Consider the following 20,702-nt stretch of genomic DNA (forward strand, 5'->3'; position numbering starts at 1 on the left):
TCGCAAGGACAGGGGATCATGCTGAAAGCGGTTAGTGACCTGCGTGTGCGTACCTTTTGTGACTCCGACTGGGCGTCATGTCCGAACACTCATAGGTCCTTGTCAGCGTACGTTGTGTTACTTGGAGACTCTCCAATTTCATGGAAAACCAAGAAACAAGACATTGTCTCGCACTCGTCAGCTGAGGCGGAGTACAGGTCGATGGCTGCGGCTTTGCGAGAGATGAAGTGGCTCAAACGACTGCTGGCTGACATGGGGATAAGACATAACATGCCAATGGAGCTGTTCAGCGACAGTAAGTCAGCCTTGTATATTGCAGCGAATCCCGTATTTCATGAAAGAACGAAGCATATAGAGGCGGACTGTCATAGTGTGCGAGACTCTGTACAAGATCGCTTGATTGTCACGAGGCATGTACGAACGACGGAGCAGCTCGCCGACATCATGACGAAGGCGTTGGGGAGTGCTGTGTTCCATTACTTACTCTTCAAGTTAGGAGTTCGCAACTTGCATTCTCTTACTTGAGGGGGAGTGTTAGATGTGGTTTGGATTGGTTGAGCCGGTATATCGGTTGTGATATATATATTGTAGATAAGTCCATATCGTTATGTGATAAGGACTTGGGAGATATGATCGGATCCTGAGAGGATCTCTTGTGTAGGGTTGTATATAACCTCACTGTATGTTGTCAATATACTTAACACAATTCCTTCAACATTCTCTATGAGTTTACATTATCTGACTCCAATCTTAAGGACACAACAAACCCCACAAACAGAAAATGAAAGATCCAATTAGTCTAGCTAGGTACTAAAACCAGTTCGAAAGAGTAAATGAACAGTAAATCACTCAGTAGACATTAATCTGTCTTGGTGTGGTTGTAGAGAACGGTTACTGCTGCTGCGGCGGCGTTCGATTGTTAAAACTGTTGCTGCTTCCTGTTCTGGATTTAGGGTCAGGGAAAGGAGAATAGGCATGAGCTAGATCAAGGGCAGAAGGTGCGTTACCGTCCTTTTGTTCAAATTTCCATGTTCTCGGAGCGCTCATTGGCTTTTGAATTGCATGCTCTGGAACTCTTCATTCAGTCGGTTTGAGAACCATCATCCTTTTGATATGATGAAGTAATAAATAAACAAAAGCATTTGGTTAGATAGTTGATCTCAACAGAGCCGCAAAAAGTTGGATAGCAGGGGACGTATACACAGCATACGCTAACAAGAGGCAATAGATTCAGCTTAGGTCGTTCCGGAAAGGCCAGCCAGTGGGTTGCACCAAATGTCCAGCAGGCCTAACGTAAGAATAGTTTGTAAGACGGTTACTGCTGCTGTCTGATTCTAAGTTTAGAGATGAATGGATTCCATGTCTTTGAAATGGATGTCAATGTTTCACCAAACTATACGGCCATGTTGTATATTTCTGAAACTGATTTCAGCTGTAAGTTGATTTAGTTTAAACTAATCTCAAAAGCAAAAAAATAATTAATTAACACCAATCATATATTTTAAAAAAACACCAATCATATATATGTTCAGAACACAAAACAAATGATTTACAAAGAACATTTGCAGAATTCAAAAGACAAAACAGATCCGTAGCCTAGAAGACACAATCCAAAACGCAGCAGCAGCACATTGCAGCCAAACTGCAAAATAAAATAAAATATATACAGATGTAAGTGACTTTAGGAGATTTATAGAGAATATCCTATTTAAGTGATATGGTTTTGGTGAAAAAGATAAAAAGAAAGCTTACCATCCACGTAAAAATCCACCACTGCCTTTGTTCTGCGTCTGATGATGCACAGTTTTGGGAGAGCCACTCATCATCACCGGGTAACCCATCGGTGGTGGCGCCGTCACGTACGGTTTCTCGCTCAATGTCTGCTTCATTTCTGCATATTTAATAAGAAAACAATTGATTGATTTATATGCCTCAACATATGTCAACAGCACTTGTATATATAAAAAGAATTGAACTTGCCGTTTTGCTGATAATACTGCTGAGCCATTTAGATGGTATTAGTTTGGAGAGCTGAAGATGAACACGATTCTTGGAAATTTGGAATTATAGATCTTTTTAAAATCTTTGAAGTCTATATTATTTATATTGTTACGAAAGACAAGAAAAGATGAGCCGCTTTCGTTAAAAATATAAAAGATGTGGGGTCCGCTGCACTATTTGCACATTAAATTTCCTTCTATATATACGAACGTTTGCGTTCGTTTGTAAACATACCATCTTTCTCCTTCAATAACACATCCTCTCTTCTTATCAGTATTATCTCCTTCGTACGGGTATAAAATTTTGTTTTATTTAAATTCCTGCGATATAATAAAATTCCAGTTCTTTTTATAACACGTTATCAGCATGATCACTCTGCGATTCGGTAAAATTTATTTGTATCATTTATACCCTGTTATAATGGCCGGAATACCGCCTATATTATTTACTATTAATTTAATTTATTTATTGGTCGGCCGAGCCGCCTTATATTCTGTTTATTGTTTATTGGTCGGCCGAGCCGCCTTATATCCTGTTTATTATTTATTGGTCGGCCGAGCCGCCTTATATTCTGTTTGTTATTAATTGGTCGGCCGAGCCGCCGTATAATTTATTTATTACTCTACATTGATCGGCTGAGCCGTCGCATGATTTGTTGTCATAACATAAATATTTCATTGCCATAATTTTTACTTTTATGAAATTTTATAGATTTGATTGACTGTTTAATACGATATTTTCAGACTGATTTTTAGTGCACTCGATTTAACCCCAACGGTCACAAAGAAATTTTTTCAAAAATTTCCCTTTCTCCAACGGTCATGAACAGTAATTTTCATCTATAAATACAACTCATTTTCACTCCATTTCATCATCCAAAACATTTCATCTTCTCTCAAAAATTTCAAATCGCTCTCCTCCGATTTATCATTTCAAGAAAGATGATTCGCGCACTTTTGTTTTTATGTGCCATTTTTATTTGTGTTTCTATTTATGGTTTACTCGTTGGAGAATTTACTCCGAGTGAATTTAAGATGAATATCGGTTTAATTTTCTTTACATCGCTTCTCCTTGTAATTGCTTGCATGATTAATGTAAACGGTTTTTAAATTATGAAGTTCTAATAAAATATTTTATTTTGTGTTTTAGAAATACAAATGGCAAACATCGAGAAACTCCAGTTCCCGGCTCTGAAAGTAACCGGCGAAAATTATGTCAGATGGGTCACAAATGTGAAACCTTATCTTGTAATAAAAAAGATAACTGAAGCGATAGAAGTCGGTAACAAATCGCCACCCGAGCATATAGCCGAAGCGATAATCTTCCTGAAGAAGCATTTAGATGAGAATCTAACTCACGACTATGGAGACGTTGAGGACCCAGCCGTACTATGGCAAGCCTTGAAAGATAGGTTCGATAATCAAAAGGAAATCAATCTCCCTCACGCTCTTGAAGAGTGGAAAACCCTGAGGTTTCAGGATTTCCAAAGGGTTAGAGATTACAATTCCACTATCTTGAGGATAGTTGCACAATTAAAATATTGTGGTAACCCTGTCACCGAAGCAGAAATGCTTGACAAGACATACAATACTTTCCACAAAGAACACAACGTCTTATCCCGAATTTACAGAAAATGTGGGTACACCAAATTTTCTGAATTGATGGTAACACTCATGTTGGCTGAAAAGAACGATGAGTTACTAATCAAAAACCATAATTCCCGACCTACGGGAGCCAAGGCATTTCCCGAAGTGAATGCTACGGCGGTAGAATATTCGGGAAGGAGAAACCAGACCAACCGAGGTCGTGGTCGGCGTTTCAACAACAAACGTGGAAAGCCTTACTATCCTAAAAGTATTAGATCTAACAAATGGGTTAGATCTGAACAACCTCCTAAAGGCAAAGAAACCGAAGAGGATACCACAAAGAAAAGTGAGACTGTATGTTACAGATGTGGATGTAAAGGACATTGGTCCCGTACCTGTCGTACTCCCCCACATTTGTGCAAGTTATATCAAGAGTCCATAAAAGGAAAGGCTAAAGAGGTGAACCTCACGGAAAATGTTGAAGGGACCTCATACCTTGAATCCTCCGACTTCGCTAATGAGCTGGACTAGATTACTCCTGAAGAGAATCGAAATGCCTATGATAAGAGTATTGAATAGTTTTCAGTATTACCATGTATAATTATTATATTTCATGTTTTAAACAAATAATGATGTTTTTAACGTCATCTTATTGTATAATTATTATGTGTTTCCTTATATGAATGAATTTTATGTTTTTCTTTTATTAATATTTATGACAATTTCAGAAATGGATCAGAATACTAATGAAGCAAAATCCAAGAAACGGATTCGTGAAATATGCATACCAGATAGTGGAACAACGCACACTATTCTGAGACAAAAGAGATATTTCTCTGATATAAAACCGACAAGAATTGTCGTCAATACAATATCAGGTCCTGCAGACGTGATTGAAGGAACTGGTAAAGCAAACTTTACTTTACCGAATGGAACAAAATTTTCCATAAATAATGCTCTATATTCTCCAAGTTCTAAAAGGAATTTGTTGAGTTTTAAAGACATATATCTTCACGGATATGATACTCAGTCTGCAACTGAGGATGGAAAGAAATACATGTATGTAACTTCTGAGAAATGTGGCAGAAAACACATATTGGAAAAGTTTCCAGAGCTTCCTTCGGGGTTACATCATACTTATATCGATGAGATCGAATCAAATCTTGTAGTAGAACGGAACCCAGAAGAGTTCACGTTATGGCATGATCGCCTTGGCCACCCAGGAACTACAATGATGCGTAAAATCATAGAAAGTTCACATGGTCATCCACTGAAAATCCAGGAGATTTCTCAAGGGAATAAAATGACATGTGTTGCATGTTCTCTAGGAAAATTGATCGTAAGGCCATCGCCAACCAAAATCGATAAAGAATCACCAAAGTTCCTTGAAAGAATTCAAGGCGATATATGTGGACCTATACACCCACCTTGTGGACCATTCCACTATTTTATGGTATTAATTGACGCATCCAGTAGATGGTCACACGTTTGTCTATTATCATCTCGAAATGTGGCATTTGCGAGATTTCTAACTCAGATAATCAAACTGCGAGCACAGTTTCCTGATTATACTATTAAAAGAGTTAGACTAGACAACGCTGGTGAATTCACATCCCAAGCATTCAATGACTATTGTATGGTAATGGGAATTGAAGTTGAACATTCGGTTGCTCATGTTCATACGCAAAATGGTTTGGCTGAATCTTTAATTAAGCGTCTGCAATTGATTGCAAGACCATTGATCATGAGATCAAAACTTCCAACCTCTGTATGGGGACATGCCATTTTGCATGCAGAAGCACTCATTCGGATCAGACCGAGTGCATACCATAAGTATTCCCCACTACAGTTAGCGTTTGGTCGAGAACCAAACATTTCCCACTTTAGAATCTTTGGTTGTGCGGTATATGTGCCTGTAGCACCACCACAACGTACAAAGATGGGACCACAAAGAAGATTGGGAATATATGTTGGTTTTGATTCCCCATCAATTATAAGATACCTAGAACCACAGACTGGTGACGTCTTTACAGCACGTTTTGCTGATTGTCATTTTGACGAAAATGTATTCCCAGTTCTAGGGGGAGAAAACAAAAATGTTGGAAGTGATATAAAATGGAGTGTACCATCATTGTTATATCTTGATCCTCCCACTAAAGAGTCAGAACTAGAAGTTCGACGAATTATGCATTTACAGAGTATAGCTAACCAGCTACCTGATGCATTTGTAGATACCAAGACGGTAACTAAATCTCATATACCAGCTGCAAATGCTCCTGCTCGTATCAAAATGCCAAATGAACAAGAAAAGGAGGATGACACACGAGAGCCAAAAACACGCCTGAAGCGTGGTAGACCTGTTGGTTCTAAGGATAAGAATCCTAGGAAACAGAAGAAAGCTGAAATATATGATGCACCCAAAATAGCAGAAAATATTTTGGAAGAAATAAATGATAAGGATTCTGATGAATCAGAGCATCATGAATCAGAGCATCATGAATCGAAAGATAATCATGAGATTTCTATTAATTACATCCATAATAAAAGGATATGGAATAGAAATGAACAAAATGACCTTGATGATGCTTTCTCATATATTGTGTCAAGTGAAATAAATGAAGAAATCGATGATCCAGAACCAAAATCTGTCTATGAATGTCAAAAGAGACATGATTGGGAACAATGGAAAAATGCAATACAAGCTGAACTTGATTCGCTTAATAAACGAAAAGTATTTGGATCTATTGTGCTCACACCTGCAGATGTGAGACCAGTTGGGTACAAATGGGTTTTCGTTCGAAAGCGAAATGAGAAAAATGAGATTACGAGATACAAAGCTCGTCTAGTGGCTCAAGGTTTTTCTCAAAGACCTGGAATCGATTATGAAGAAACGTATTCTCCAGTTATGGATGCAATCACATTTAGATTCCTGATGAGTCTAGCAGCTGATAAAAATCTAGAGATGCGTCTCATGGATGTTGTTACAGCTTATCTATATGGATCATTAGATACTGATATCTACATGAAAGTTCCTGATGGATTTAAAATGCCAGAAGCATTAAGTTCCAAACCTAAAGAGTTATGTGCAATAAAATTGCAAAGATCATTATATGGGTTAAAGCAATCTGGACGTATGTGGTATAATCGTCTCAGTGATCATTTAACAAAAGAAGGATATGTGAATGATCCTATATGCCCATGTGTTTTCATCAAGAAAACAATATCCGGATTTGTAATAATCGCGGTATATGTTGATGATCTTAACATTATCGGAACTCAAAAGGAAATACAAAAGGCATCAGACTATCTCAAAGGAGAATTTGAGATGAAAGATCTTGGACAGACACAGTATTGTCTTGGCCTACAAATAGAACATTCACAAAATGGTATATTTGTGCATCAATCCACATACACTAAAAGAGTGTTGAAACGATTTAACATGGATAAATCAACTCCTCTTAGCACCCCGATGGTCGTTAGGTCACTTAATATTGAAAGTGATCCATTTCGACCACCTGAGGAAAAAGAAGAGATACTTGGTCCGGAAGTACCATATCTAAGTGCAATTGGAGCGCTGATGTACCTTGCAAATTGTACACGGCCTGATATATCATTTGCTGTGAATCTTTTGGCAAGATTCAGCTCATCCCCAACTCGAAGACATTGGAATGGGATTAAACATGTTTTTCGTTACCTCCAAGGGACCATTGATTTAGGCTTGTTTTATCCTAAAAGTTCAAAAGGTCAAATGGTTGGTTTTGCAGATGCAGGATATCTTTCAGATCCACACAAAGCCCGATCGCAAACAGGATACGTTTTTACGATCGGAGGCACTGCTATATCTTGGCGTTCTCAGAAACAAACGCTCGTGGCTACTTCTTCAAATCATGCTGAGATCATTGCACTCCATGAAGCAAGTAGAGAATGTGTATGGCTAAGATCAATAAGCCGACTATTTTATATGAAGATAATGCAGCATGTGTTGCTCAAACAAAGGACGGATATATCAAAAGCGATAGAACGAAGCATATTCATCCGAAGTTCTTCTCATACACTCAAGAGCTCGTGAAGAAGAAAGAGATTGAAGTAAGATATGTCCAATCATGCGACAATGCAGCTAACCTCTTCACAAAATCACTTCCGACTTCGATATTCAGAAAACATGTTCGTAACATTGGAATGCGTCATCAGAAGGATCTATGACTGCTCATTCGAGTGGGAGCTTACGTAGTTGTACTCTTTTTACCTTACTTTTTCCCATTGGGTTTTCCTAGAAAGGTTTTTAACGAGGCAACAAAGACGTTAAGCGAGAGCGGATAGTGACACCGGCCCCCAAGGGGGAGTGTTACGAAAGACAAGAAAAGATGAGCCGCTTTCGTTGAAAATATAAAAGATGTGGGGCCCGTTGCACTATTTGCACAGTAAATTTCCTTCTATATATACAAACGTTTGCGTTCGTTTGTAAACACACCACATTCTCCTTCAATAACACATCCTCTCTTCTTATCAGTATTATCTCTTTCGTACGGGTATAAAATTTTGCTTTATTTAAATTTCTGCGATATAATAAAATTCCAGTTCTTTTTATACCATATATACATTTTTTTGGTGTTACATTTTGCTTCTCGTTTAAGACATTAACTAGAAGGTGGTTTGGTTCTCTTCTTCGAAACTTCCCATTTGACACCGACCAACGACGACGGAAACGCGTTTCAAATAAAACATACTTGACATTTGGTCGTCTTCGAAGTTTCCAGACCAACGGACGTTTTCTCACGGGAATTTTTTGAATAACGTTATTGTCTTGTCCGGCCCATATAATGACAGGCGGATGATGGTCATTGTCTTGTATGGCCCATATAATGACAGGCGGATGATGGTTATTGTCTTGTATGGCCCATATACTCAATCCATCATTTCCTCATAGCACCAGAAGAGGATGCTTCTTTGATTAGAAGAGCATTCAATCATTACAGAAAAAGAGATTTTTTTTGCAAAACATATATATAAATGAGATAGACGATGCCATACAGAAAAAGAGATCTTTTGGCACATAAATAGAAAAAAGAAGAGAGTTGAACACAGAGCCGGTCCTAGGAAGAGTTGAACATCATCAAAACAATATTTTCATGCACGTAAAGGTATCCTTTTTCAAAAAATGAGTGTCTTTGTCAACAACGTTTTAAACTGTGTTTAACTTCAACACCGCCAATAAAAATCTCTAACCTAACCAAAACCTACATCTTCTCTAGCCCAGCAACGTATCAACCTAACTTAATGTCATGGCTTGGAGACTAATATCCCATGATTGCAATGCATAACAGAATTTAACAACGTTATAATGAAAACAGGATAATAAGATGACTGCAAAGAGAAAAAACATATGCGAACAAAGAGAACCAGTTCTCAACTAAAAAATACAAACATTCAAAGGAATGAGGCAAACCTTTTGGGTCAATGTTGAAAAGCGTTTCAGAAATTGTACTACAGCCTTTTAAGAATCGAATGAAAAACTTCTTTCTTTGTCCTTGTTTTGCATTATTATTGTTACCTAGCCTAGCTTTAAGAGTTGAAGCTTTGTGCTGAAGCTTTCTTGAGCTCAATAGCTCGTTTATAAGGCGGTGCGATCGGAGGCTGAATCGGGTCCAGGCTTCGGTATGACGATCCATCTGCCTCTTTTGGGAGTGGGTAAGACCGGTCCGAGTCATAACCGCTTAAGTCACCACATGCCAAGAATGGAATATAAACTTTGTTGGGTCCTTCGAGCCAACCACTACTGCAATCTGCAGGGTACCAAGAATGTCATGAACAAAACTCTCTTTAAATATACAACAAGTTATGTGGCTTGCCCAAAAAGTTCAATTCACATGATGGGAGCATTTCAGGCGAGAGTTTTGTTGAGAAAGAGTCATTTGAAAGTGTACTACTCAATACTGCACAAGTTAGCTTCTGATCTTGAAGATGAAGTGAAAGAGAGTTTTTTTACCGAGATCGCTTCCACCTGAAGGGCTTCCGACTTTCTCCAAGAGAAGATGCAGATCTCTCGGGTTAAATCCTTCTGGTGGGGAGTAATTTTCGCAGACAGCAAAAGCTTCTATTTATAAACAAAGTCAGAGAAATGCAATCAGAAGAAAGGGGAAACAATTGAGACCTCTTTGATGGTTAAACCTCTAAGTGTAAGCAAATCATATTTGCACACATGAAAGTTAATACTCTTTATTACCTATACTAGAATTGCGGCTGCTTTTAGGTTTCGCAAAAGTCACAGTTGGGAAAAACAACTTCAGCTGCATATTAAAAACAAACAAATATATCAGTAAAAGAACCAGTTAGTTAATTACAAAAGCACAACTTAATCTAAAAACTTACCTGACAGTACAAGAGACTTGTATCTTTTCCACGGAATATCTTTGCAATGAACTTTCCACCTTCTTTAAGAATATGGGTTACAATCGTTAAGCCCTAACGAAGAAAAAAGGATATGCTTATTGTCAATGAGAAAAAAACATGTTTCGGGTTAAAGCTAAACATGACATGCAGAGTCTTGTAAACAGAAAGCAAACACCTTACCGCTAGTATGAGTTGGGACTGGACAAATTCATCCATGTCATGCAAACCGGTAACTGCCAACCAAATTATGGAATTGTGTTATTTCGCTAGTATGTGGTAAAAACTGAACAGTGAAAAGGACTATAACTACTGCTTTACCATCTGGAGCACCATCACACACAACCAGGTCAGCCTTGCAACCGTCAAAATGTCTAATGACCTTGAGAAGAAAAAGAAAACACCCAGAAAAAGGTAAGCCATAGAAACAAACAAAAAATCCAAGCATAAATGATGAGGAATAAAAAGATGAGAATAGGAGTTAAGAAAATTTCACCACTTGGGCAGTCCGAGCATTAGTTATGTCCCCTTGAACTTGGATTACACCTTCGATTGGAGCCATAGGCTGCAAATCTATGGCCACAATAAGAGGAAGATCCTCTTCTCTGCAAAGTGATTCAGCAGCAACATATCAGTTTGACTTTGTCAACAAGTGTGAATTACTAAACGAGCACAATTGAAGAAAAACGAAGTTCAAGTGTGATGATGATTATGTGACGATTTTGCACAATATGAAAACTTACTTTGACTCAGCTGAATACTTTGCAGGAAGATACAGTTGACGACTCAGAACCTAGAATGAGGACGCTGATAAGATTCAGAACCTTTCTCTCCCAACTTAATTTTCCAAATACTTATCACTTGCTGTTTTCATCTATGTAACTCCTCCAGTATTAAACTAATCGTACGTACTAAGTTGTCAGTTAGCTAACTGAGATTCCAATCCTATGCAAAAGGTTTACCCTGGAGATCTAAAAAGTAATAGCTATAGACATTCTTAACAGCTCTTCTAAGCAAAAAGATGGGCGGTAGTTATAATGCACGCAAAACAGATTTGAAGAAAGAATAAAAATCACCATACCTGACTCCAGCTACCAGGGGCAGCACATAAATCTACAACCCTCTTCACTCCTGCATAATATTAACAAGAACAAATCAGGAAAGCTTACATCAACTTTAATTGATATTGATAATTTTGGCTTAAAAGTGCTGCACTCATTTAAATAAATATTATCTTAGACCTTGAAAAATGTTGAACTCCTCATCAATCTGAAGAAGCTTAAAGGCACTTCTGGCACGCCACCCTTCTTCTTTGGCTTTCCGATAGTATATATCCTACAAATTCCAACTGGTTAACGCAAATGCCAGAAATATAACCGCAATTTTTTCTAACTGTAAGCTAAGAAAATATGAGAATCAAGGGAGGGTGGGTGGGCGGGCGCACCCTTTTATCCCGAGAAGCTTTTCCCATGTCTTTGTCAAGAGTTACTGCGATGAACACACAAAAAAAAAAAAAGTCAGACAGCGATAAGTTAAGGCAGAATGATGACTAAGAGGCATTCTATCGAACACATTAAGGGCACAACGAAATCAAAGATTAAAAAGCCAAAATCAAACGCACGATTTATGAACCAAGAGTTTAGCAGCAAAGCAGAATCCAAAGCTAGAGCCAAGTTAATCAGACCAAACAAATTGTCATGCTAAATCAAGTAAAAGAAAGAAAAAAAAAAAAAAACTCATCTAAACAGCAAACCGCTTTAGTTCGTTGCAGACCATAAAAAACAGTAAACAGAGGAACACATACAAACCTAAGCAATAAAATAGCAAAAGGCCTCAACACAGACGAACCTTGAAGAAGGAAAGCGACTGAAGCGAAGGAGGCGCCGGCGGAATCGTTTTAGAGCTATAGGAGGAGGAGTCGCTCTTCTTTGTGGGCCATCAATATTCCGATAAAAGTTTCGGCCCATTTAACTATGATTTGATTTTAATTCGTCCGTTTTGTTCCTCCCACAAGCTCACTCTCTTGTGTGTTAATAAGTTTTTTTTTTTTTTTAAACTCATCATCAACTTATCATTAACCTACTTGTTCTCCAGACAACATTCTATCAGACTCTACTTGAAATTTTAACCACTTTCGCACTACAGAATATAACTTGGGGACATTAGACACAAATATGATAGTCTCTTTTACTATCCTGTCAGCAACCTTATTACCTCCTCTTAGAAAGAACCTCACTTCTGCATGCAGAATTTGTAACAGAGCTTGGGGAATCTTGTCCATTACTGGTAGTAGCTTTGGCCATACCTCCTCTGTTCCGTTCACCATCTTAGCCAAGCACAGGGAATCAGTTTCAAATAAGACATTGTTGTACTGAAATCTCGCCATTGATTCCACTGCCCATTGGAGAGCCTCTGCTTCTGTTCTTATGCTCGATTCCAAACCCATAGCATATGTCCTTTTTCACCTCTGCAGATCCACCCCACACCGCTATTATTTCTATCTTTTTTCCAAGCACCATCGGAATTACATTTTATCCAGTTCGCTGATGGAGGTCTCCATGAGCGTACCTGCTGAGTGTTATGAACATTATGCTCCCCTCTCTTTTCTACCACACCCAGTTTAACCTTCTCTCTTCTCCTCCATTCCTCCGCATCCTCTTGGGCTTTCCTCACAATACTCAAAGCTTCATACTCTTTGCCTTTGAACATCAACTCACTTGTGTGTGTTAAGTTAAGCATCTAGTATTTGATATTCATCCAAATATATTCATTCAAGGTCGGCTGGCTAACTTTGCTTTGATATGTTCCCCATCTTTTGTCTTCTCTTAATAAAAATACATCTACCTCATTGAATATTCATTACAAAAATGAATCTTATTGAAATCAACCATGACTAAATTGGTCATGAGAAGAATAAAAGAGTGAGATCACATTCATAGTTGTGGTGTGTATGTCCAAAGAAGAAGCTAAAAAAGGTTGTTGTTGGTGATGGTGGTGGTGGTGGTTATCATATCATATTATATAGATCAACGGCCGCTTGTGAGAAGTCCTTTAAAGGATATGTAAAGATCATTGTTCTCTGTCCCGAATATCTCCTCCGACTTCCTCAACGTTTCCTAAGGGGGATGGAGATTGAAGATGATATGGTTTTCGTTTTTTTTTTAAATTCAAATTATACAAAATGACACACTTGTCAGGTTAACTATTACCTCACGGCTCTGCTTCCGAGCGTTTAGTTCCTTGATGTTAGCCAGGAATGCGCTGAACTGCTCGTAAGACAAACGGCTCCTGCACAACCATTCCCTCTTCTTATCTAGCTACTACCTCTAGTAAAACAGTTATATAACAATCTTAACATACCTGGCTTGTCTAAAGAACTCTTTCCCATCAATCCTCGCATGGCGAGCTGTATAATTAAAAGACAATGAGACATATATATATATATATATAATAATAATACTGATTGAGAACAGAGGAAAAACAATTAGGGAATATTGACCTGAAGTAGAATGTGAGCGAGGAGGAGAGTTTGGTACTGAAGATTGCTGGCTTGATGAGGACCACATGCGTATATGATCATACTGTGAAGCTGTTGGAGATGCGGCTCCTGAGAATAGCTTAGGAGATGATGCCGCAGAGTAGCTTCTCGGAGATCCACCAGCCGATACCATCTTTGGCGTTCCGCTTGGAGTTAACCCGGGGGGAGTCAAAGAGGCTCTTTGCCGTAAACCTGTTTCATTAAACCATTTATTTTATACATAAGAAGAAGAAACACTGTTAGATGTGACAAATCATTTAAACATACATTACCTTGGTTGTTGTTGGAGAAAGAATCGTGTGTGGATAAGCCATTTGAATTCTCATCTACAGAGAGCAAATAACATGAGAGAACAATCATTTCATTGACGAGACAGCCTCTTAAATAAAAACAAAAAGAGCTTAGCGTGAATGCGAACAAGCTTAGAATACCTTTGTCTCTGACATCAGTGCTGTCGATTTGCTGTAAGAAAAAAAGGGAAAAAAAGTATGTAAGATGAGATATATATACAAAAAAAAGAAAGGAGTGAGTGATGTTGGGCATACAGATGGATTCTCATCATTCAAAGATTGCATCAATTGTCTCTTGAATGCTTCCAGCTACAAAACAAAATAATGACAAGTAACTGAATCATAAATAATAAATCACCCATAACATGAACAACAGTATGTAAAAGATAGGATAGGAGGGGAACCTTTGCATAATCACGACCGAGTTTCTTGGCAGTGATGGCCAGCGAATCTCGCTCTTGTCTTAGTTTCATCTTTCACGTTACAAACATAACCACCCCAATATTAAAAATTGGCAGACTGATCAAAGTCAACTAGTGTGATTGATTAATTCTTACATTTTCGTCGAGGGCATTCTTCAGGGAGGAACCAGCCTCGTGGTATAGTCTTTCCAAGGAAGATGCTCTTCCCTCGAGATCATCGATAAGCTTATCCTTTTCACGAAGCTTCTGCGTGAGGACGGAGACTTGGGACTCTAGATTGGAGACCCTGGAAGCGATGGCCATTGACGTGATCTTCCTTGCTAGATCCAGTTGTTCATAAGGGTCCGTTGGGATCACCGCCAGAATCTCGTCCGACAGGCTGAAGTCTGGTTGCGACATCTTCACCGGAGAGATTCCTAGCAGCAGGGCCCGACTCTGATCCCTAACCACTTTCTTTTCTTTTTTTTTTTAATTTTGTTTTTATTTATTGGAGAGAGAGACAAATGACTGTCACATTTGTCTACATATTATTTTTATATTTACTAGGCCTGGGCATCCGGATCTTCGGATCAGGTTCGGATCGGGTATTGTCAGATCCGGGTCCTTCGGGTCCTAGCAATTTAGACCCATATAGGTACTTATAACTTTTCAGGTCGGTTCCGGGTCGGGTCTTGTCGGATCCGGGTCGGTTCGGATCTATAATTTCAATACCCGTAAAATACCCAATATTTTTGGGTATATTTCGGATCCGGGTCGGTTTAGGTATTTAGGACCCGAAATAGACCCGAAATACTCGAACTGGACCCGAAAACTCTAAAAATACCCGAAGAACCGCAAAAATACCCAAAATTTTATCCGAATACCCAAATTATATTTTCTAAAAATCTAAAATTTCACCCGAAACCTACAATTATACCCGAAAATCCAAACCCAAAACTTAAAAAAAAAATCCGAAATACCAAAAATATACTCAATCACCCAAATATACCTACTATATACAATTATTTACGGGTACTTCGGATATCCGAACGGGTCTCGGGTAGGATCCAGACCCGAACCGAGACCCGCGGGTCCAAAAAAAGAAGACTCAATAGGTATTTAGTATTGACCCGGACCCGAATCTATATTTTCGGGTCGGTTCCGGTTCGGGTCTTCGGGTCCGGGTAAAATGCCCAGACCTAATATTGACAATGAAAACCTGACCTCTTGCGATTTTTATTTATCTAAAAGGCCTCAATTTCTCTTATTTATCATCTAAAACCTCCCTCTTACGACTTTCATGTTTTAGATCCCTTAGCTATTTATTAATTATATAAAAGACCTCACCTCCTTTTATCTATAGAATTAAAGCAGAATCTCTAATAGGATTATGCCCTTAGTTTTTCAAGTTACTTACAAGACTATGTCATTGTCTTTTTAATTTCTCATCTATAATTAAATTCATTTTAGAAAAATCATGCTTTTCATTAAAGTGATCGTAACAATTCTTAACAAAAATATAGGAACTTCTGAATAATTCGACAACAATATATGTCATAAACTACACAATTAATCCTATTTAATTTATTGGTTATCGAATATCGAATTTTAGAAAGTTGAAACAGAGGAAAGTTATAAGGGAGTGAAACATATTTCGATCCCTATATTTTTGTGAATCTATTAACTAAACGGTTTAGTCAATTTAAAAATTATTTTATCACGAGTATAATCATAAAACTCCTAAAACAAATCGATCATATTCCCTATATATTTTCTTCATTTAACAAGTCGATTTTTAGGCAATTTTAAAAGATTTGACCACACCAATAATCTAGGAATTTCCAAAACTAACCGTGTATATTTCCAAAGAATATATTCTTCATTTAATAACTTTATACACGATGAAATATAATTCTATAAATACATCAAAAGAGACGAGTAGATTCAAGCAAATGTCATTCATACCTGGAAGCATTGCAATGCTCAATATGGCGAGAGTTAAAGAGAGATAATAATGTAAGACATATCTTATGTTTTTAAAAACATTAGTTTATTATTAACGATCAATGGTTTTCTGATATTTTTATAATTCTATGTAAGAAAAAAAATACATGCAACCTGTGGAAAGAATAACCTTAACTTTCCAATTTTTTTCAAACCTAGGTTTGGTCCACCGGGTCCATGTCAGAAATGTAGCAATTTAAAGTTCATGAGTTAATGATCAATCAAAACTAATCTGTAAGCCTTTCAATCTTTTATTGATGCTAACATTTTCAACAGGTTTAGCGAACGATACCAATGACATTTGCTAAGATATTAGATAGAGTTTCTTAAAAAGTAAAAAGAAACGAAGCTTACAATTCGCAGGAACAACCACATCTCTTTCAAGGTGACACCCAACTTTTTCCTACAACAAGGCAATGAAACAATGATTTATAGAAGATTCAAGAATATTTTTAACTGTAATTTTTTTTTCCTTTTTATCTGAAGATGGGTCAAAACTAGAAGATTCAATATGTTGTCCACTTGCTCCATCAACGTTTATTGTCTCTATAATCTTCAAACAATTGATTTTTCTTTATATTTCTTTTAATCACATTTTCAAATATGCTATAAAAAAGATATTTGGTATTATCTTTGTAAATATAATAGATTACAATAAATTAAAAATATGAATACAAGGAACTTTTTATAAAAACCCAACTCCTCAGAATTACTTTGTATGACTATAAAAATAAAGGTTTGTAAATTATGTCCCCAAACCAATAAAAATTTGTAAAACATAAAAGATTAACACAATTAAAAAATATTAGTTATCAAATATTAAACACATAAGTTAATAATTAACAAATATTTTAACTTCTTAATTTAATTTTTTAGGGAAACAAATCCAGCGCTGACATTTAAATCTCCTCTTAAAACTTTCATGTGTTTATACCCATTCCTTACTTATTTTTTTATCTAAAAGTCCTTAACATCTTCTATTTGACATTTAAAGCCCTTTCGTTAAAAGTTTCTTCACTCTTTTCAAAACGAAACATGATCAACTAATAATATGTTCATATAAGCAGAAAAGTTTATATGGTCTTAAAATTAATTTCACACAAAAACAATTATGAACATGTGTTTTAAGATTACAACATATACAACTATAGTGGGAAAATGACCGATTTAGATCCAAACAATTTGCGTTGTGCTAAATACGATCTAAACAACTAGTTCATGCTAAAAACAATCCCAATTCTATTTTAATTTAAATGTCCAACCCGAAATCCTTTCCGTTAAGCAAAACCTACTTTTACTAACATTTAGTTAGTCAATCGTTAAACCTAGATTATTCATAGTGCAAAGCCGATAAGTTGGTTCGATATGGACAGTAAAATAACGGTTGTTTGCCTTCTAACACAATACTACGATGTCGTTTTGTAATTGTGATTAAGTAAAGCTTTTAACCATTCTTCCCCTTTTCTCTGCGACAAACACAAGCTATTAGAAAGAAAATTCATAATCTGAAATCTTAAAGAACTCAAGTTTTTGGGGAAAGGTATGTTAATAATTGTTCGGCTTTATGAAATTATGGAAGATGAACTCCAAACTTGTTTGCATTTTGTTGAAGTTTTGATCGGAGAAATGAGTGAGCGAAGGAGAAGGTTTCCTAAGATTTATAAATGTAGAGAGCATGTTGTACTCTGAACATCAAATATGGCTAAAACCCCATAACGGTTGAGCTCATATAGAAAAGATGGGGCAAGATTTTTACGTTAAGAACATGTCAATTTCGGGTTTAGTAAGTACATGGTTTACAGTTCATCTTGACAGAATTGGTCTCATATATTTAAATGAACATATATATGCATGGTTGGAAAGATTGAAGAGATAATTGAAAAATTTGAAAACATTGAAGAAACATCCATAACTTTGCAAAAAGAGTTCAATGTCCATGACTGACCAACTAGAAGGTGGTTGGCTCGCCTCTTCAAAACTTCCCATTTCACACTGACCAACGACGACGGAAACGTATTTCACATAAAACATACGTGACATTTTTTCGTCTTCCAAGTTTTCAGGCCAAATGATGTTTTGATGATAAGTGATAACGTTATTGTCTTGTAAAGCACATATAATGACGACAAGTGGATGATGGTAATTGGTTGTGCTTCTTTGATTAGGGTTAATTAATCTTGAGCCTATAGTTTGAAGATGAGATATTATGAATGCCATACAGAAAAAGATTTTTTTTGGCTTATGCATACAAAACCAACTTTGAATAATGTCATCAAAACAATATTTTTGTGTTGTGGAAGCATCGTAGCCTACTGGTTAAGGTTTAAAGGCTTCTACATCCAGGTCGGATCTTCAACATGGTGCAAGTAAATCTGGCCAGACGTGGATCTTTATAGGACGGCTCAGGTGATGCAGTTAGGCATAGATCTTCATAAGGCAGGTAGTATTGTCGTTTGTCGAATCGTCTATGTAATCTTTCTCATATCATAATTGTAAAATCATAATAAATGAGCGTTAGAAAAAAAAAACAATGTTTTCATGCACCTCAAGGGACCCTTTTTACAAAACGACAGTCTCTCTATTAACAACAGTTTTAACACCTCCAATAAAAATCTCTAACCTAACAAAACCCCACTTCTCTGGCCCTGCAGCATATCAACCTAATGATTTGGCTTGGAGACTAACATCCCAAGATCGCAATGCATAACATCATCTAAAAATGTTATAATGAAAACATGATAATATGATGACTGCAAAGAAAAATACATAGATAAACCAGTTCACAACTAAAAAGTACAAACATTCAAAGGGATGACCAGAGATAAAGTCATACTCGATCCATCAATAGCATCAAAAAACAGAAAACAAAAATATAGTTGTGATAGAGAGTGACCAGAGTTGAGATAAAGAGAGATGGTCTTGCTGGCTGTTGCTGCTGTAACCACAACTTGTCTTCGAAATTAGACCACGGAGTCATCTGTTCCTTCATACCCTTCCTCTTCCTGATGTCAGTCACCAGCGTTGAAGCCTGCGATCCTGCCTCCAGAGGGTCAGACGACATCATCTCCCAATGATCAAACACACATTGCGGGAATGCCTGTCCTGAGGTTGCTGCCCTAAGCTGACTCGAGAATCCAAAAGATTCAACGACTGGCAAGTAAGCCTTGATGTTGTACAATGGTGTTCCTGGCCTCTGCATCTCCTTAAACACATGTCCACGCTTCTGATTCAGCACATTGTAGATTCGACCAAGTGCTCCCTTTGGTGCTTGGATCTCCACCATGTACACCGGCTCCAACAGTCTGGGCTTGGCGGTGAGCTGCGAGGTGTAGATAACCCTCCTGGCTGTAGGGATAACCTGACCACCACCTCTGTGAATTGCATCAGAATGGAGAACCACATCACACACCTCAGAGCAGATTCCTCTCATGTTCTCATCACATAGAGGACCTTCCTTTGACGCCCACTGGAACCCAGCAACAACTGAATCCTTGATTTCATTTAGGTATTGTACTCCCTTACACATGTCTACAACCATGTTAGGCTCCGTGGTTTCAGGTCTAAACGCCCAGATCTTCTTTGCAAGATCCTTGTCCCAACCAAACTCCTCTGCCAAGATCTTGGAACGGATCTTAGGATCATATCTCTTGGAACAATACAGCCTTCGTCAATTGCCTCTGCAAGACCATCCTCCAAGGGCCTAGCTTCCATGTAGAGACGGTTATGCTTGTTGGGGGACTTGCTCATCACCTTACAGATAGATCGCTCCAAAACAGTCTCACAAAATGAGACAACCGAGTCTGACTTGACAATCTCAACACCACCCATGAAATCATCCTGAAGATCCTTAAGACAAATTTCAAGATGAAGTCTCTAGCACCAGCAACAATGTGCTCACCTGACTCCTCCATCGTGCAAACATACTTTAATACCAAAATAGATTATAATCATCTAACAGAGAAGTATAAAGAGGTAAAATTAAAATTTGTGTTCAATCCTGGACAAAATCATATTTGCATCAAATTATCAAAAAAATGTTAACACATATAGACGAAAACGAGAATATACAAAACGAGATAAAAAAAAAAAATGTGATCCAAACAAAGTATAACAGCAAGCAAACATTAGATAAGGGTCAATCAATCACTGTTTATATAAGGCTTTTGGATCTTATCTGAGTTCCATCCTTAAAACGATTTCTACAATCAGATCTTACGAAACGAGACAGATTACAAAACGAGCAACAAAGAGTCGATGGGTTGGTAAGCAAACAGTGAGTATTGGTCATCTACACATTAAAAGCTAAAGCTATGCAGATCCAATTCAAAAAGTAAGCATCAACAACAATCGGAGAAAACACTCCGAACATCGTAAGAGAATAACAAGGAAACATGCTAACCAACGAAAGGAAGAAGAGGGAGCTTGAGAAAAATATAGGTGCAAGGAGGCGTTAGATAACTCAAAATCTAAATATATAGTCCGTGAACAAAACGTC

At 37.4% G+C, this 20,702-nt stretch overlaps 5 protein-coding genes across 7 annotated transcripts; 1 reads left to right on the top strand and 4 right to left on the bottom strand.

The window, feature by feature from the left end:
• Nucleotides 1-1,481: 1,481 nt before the first annotated feature.
• On the bottom strand, nt 1,482-2,124 carry LOC106437194 (protein CYSTEINE-RICH TRANSMEMBRANE MODULE 3). The gene is made up of 3 exons (XM_013878110.3): nt 1,981-2,124; nt 1,753-1,891; nt 1,482-1,642 (listed from the first exon to the last, which is right to left on the bottom strand). The coding sequence occupies exons 1-3, from the start codon at nt 2,006-2,008 to the stop codon at nt 1,597-1,599; spliced, it is 213 nt and encodes a 70-aa protein (XP_013733564.1). The 5' UTR covers nt 2,009-2,124; the 3' UTR covers nt 1,482-1,596.
• Nucleotides 2,125-3,158: 1,034 nt separating this feature from the next.
• Nucleotides 3,159-4,118, top strand: LOC125589223. Its single transcript, XM_048761719.1, has one exon. The coding sequence runs from the start codon at nt 3,159-3,161 to the stop codon at nt 4,116-4,118; it is 960 nt and encodes a 319-aa protein (XP_048617676.1).
• Nucleotides 4,119-8,948: 4,830 nt separating this feature from the next.
• LOC106447854 (putative tRNA (cytidine(32)/guanosine(34)-2'-O)-methyltransferase) lies at nt 8,949-11,974 on the bottom strand. Of its 2 annotated transcripts, none has more exons than XM_048761721.1 (12): nt 11,823-11,974; nt 11,419-11,462; nt 11,216-11,309; nt 11,056-11,105; nt 10,718-10,767; nt 10,471-10,579; nt 10,296-10,356; nt 10,158-10,210; nt 9,957-10,049; nt 9,811-9,874; nt 9,574-9,681; nt 8,949-9,370 (listed from the first exon to the last, which is right to left on the bottom strand). In XM_048761721.1, the coding sequence occupies exons 2-12, from the start codon at nt 11,443-11,445 to the stop codon at nt 9,150-9,152; spliced, it is 930 nt and encodes a 309-aa protein (XP_048617678.1). In that variant the 5' UTR covers nt 11,446-11,462; nt 11,823-11,974; the 3' UTR covers nt 8,949-9,149. The 2 variants fall into 2 exon arrangements, with proteins under 2 accessions (XP_048617678.1, XP_048617679.1); XM_048761722.1 differs by having other exon boundaries at nt 11,783-11,850.
• Nucleotides 11,975-12,756: 782 nt separating this feature from the next.
• Nucleotides 12,757-14,725, bottom strand: LOC111212564 (uncharacterized protein At4g15545). Of its 2 annotated transcripts, XM_022714115.2 has the most exons (9): nt 14,360-14,725; nt 14,207-14,275; nt 14,058-14,111; nt 13,944-13,974; nt 13,785-13,838; nt 13,474-13,704; nt 13,335-13,380; nt 13,184-13,262; nt 12,757-13,090 (listed from the first exon to the last, which is right to left on the bottom strand). In XM_022714115.2, exons 1-9 carry the CDS (start codon nt 14,621-14,623, stop codon nt 13,001-13,003), a joined length of 918 nt encoding a protein of 305 aa, XP_022569836.2. In that variant the 5' UTR covers nt 14,624-14,725; the 3' UTR covers nt 12,757-13,000. The 2 variants fall into 2 exon arrangements, with proteins under 2 accessions (XP_022569836.2, XP_048617677.1); XM_048761720.1 differs by having other exon boundaries at nt 13,785-13,974.
• A 4,202-nt stretch (nt 14,726-18,927) lies between these two features.
• On the bottom strand, nt 18,928-20,142 carry LOC106358680 (elongation factor 2; the record flags this gene model as incomplete). Its single annotated transcript, XM_048759641.1, is given in 3 exon segments — nt 18,928-19,847; nt 19,850-20,082; nt 20,085-20,142. Coding segments are annotated over 3 exon segments (1,104 nt in total), but the record flags the coding sequence as incomplete, so codon positions are not given.
• Between the last annotated feature and the right edge of the window lie 560 nt (nt 20,143-20,702).

Source organism: Brassica napus, chromosome C6 (assembly GCF_020379485.1).
Source record: "Brassica napus cultivar Da-Ae chromosome C6, Da-Ae, whole genome shotgun sequence".
NCBI classification, from domain to species: Eukaryota; Viridiplantae; Streptophyta; class Magnoliopsida; order Brassicales; family Brassicaceae; genus Brassica; species Brassica napus.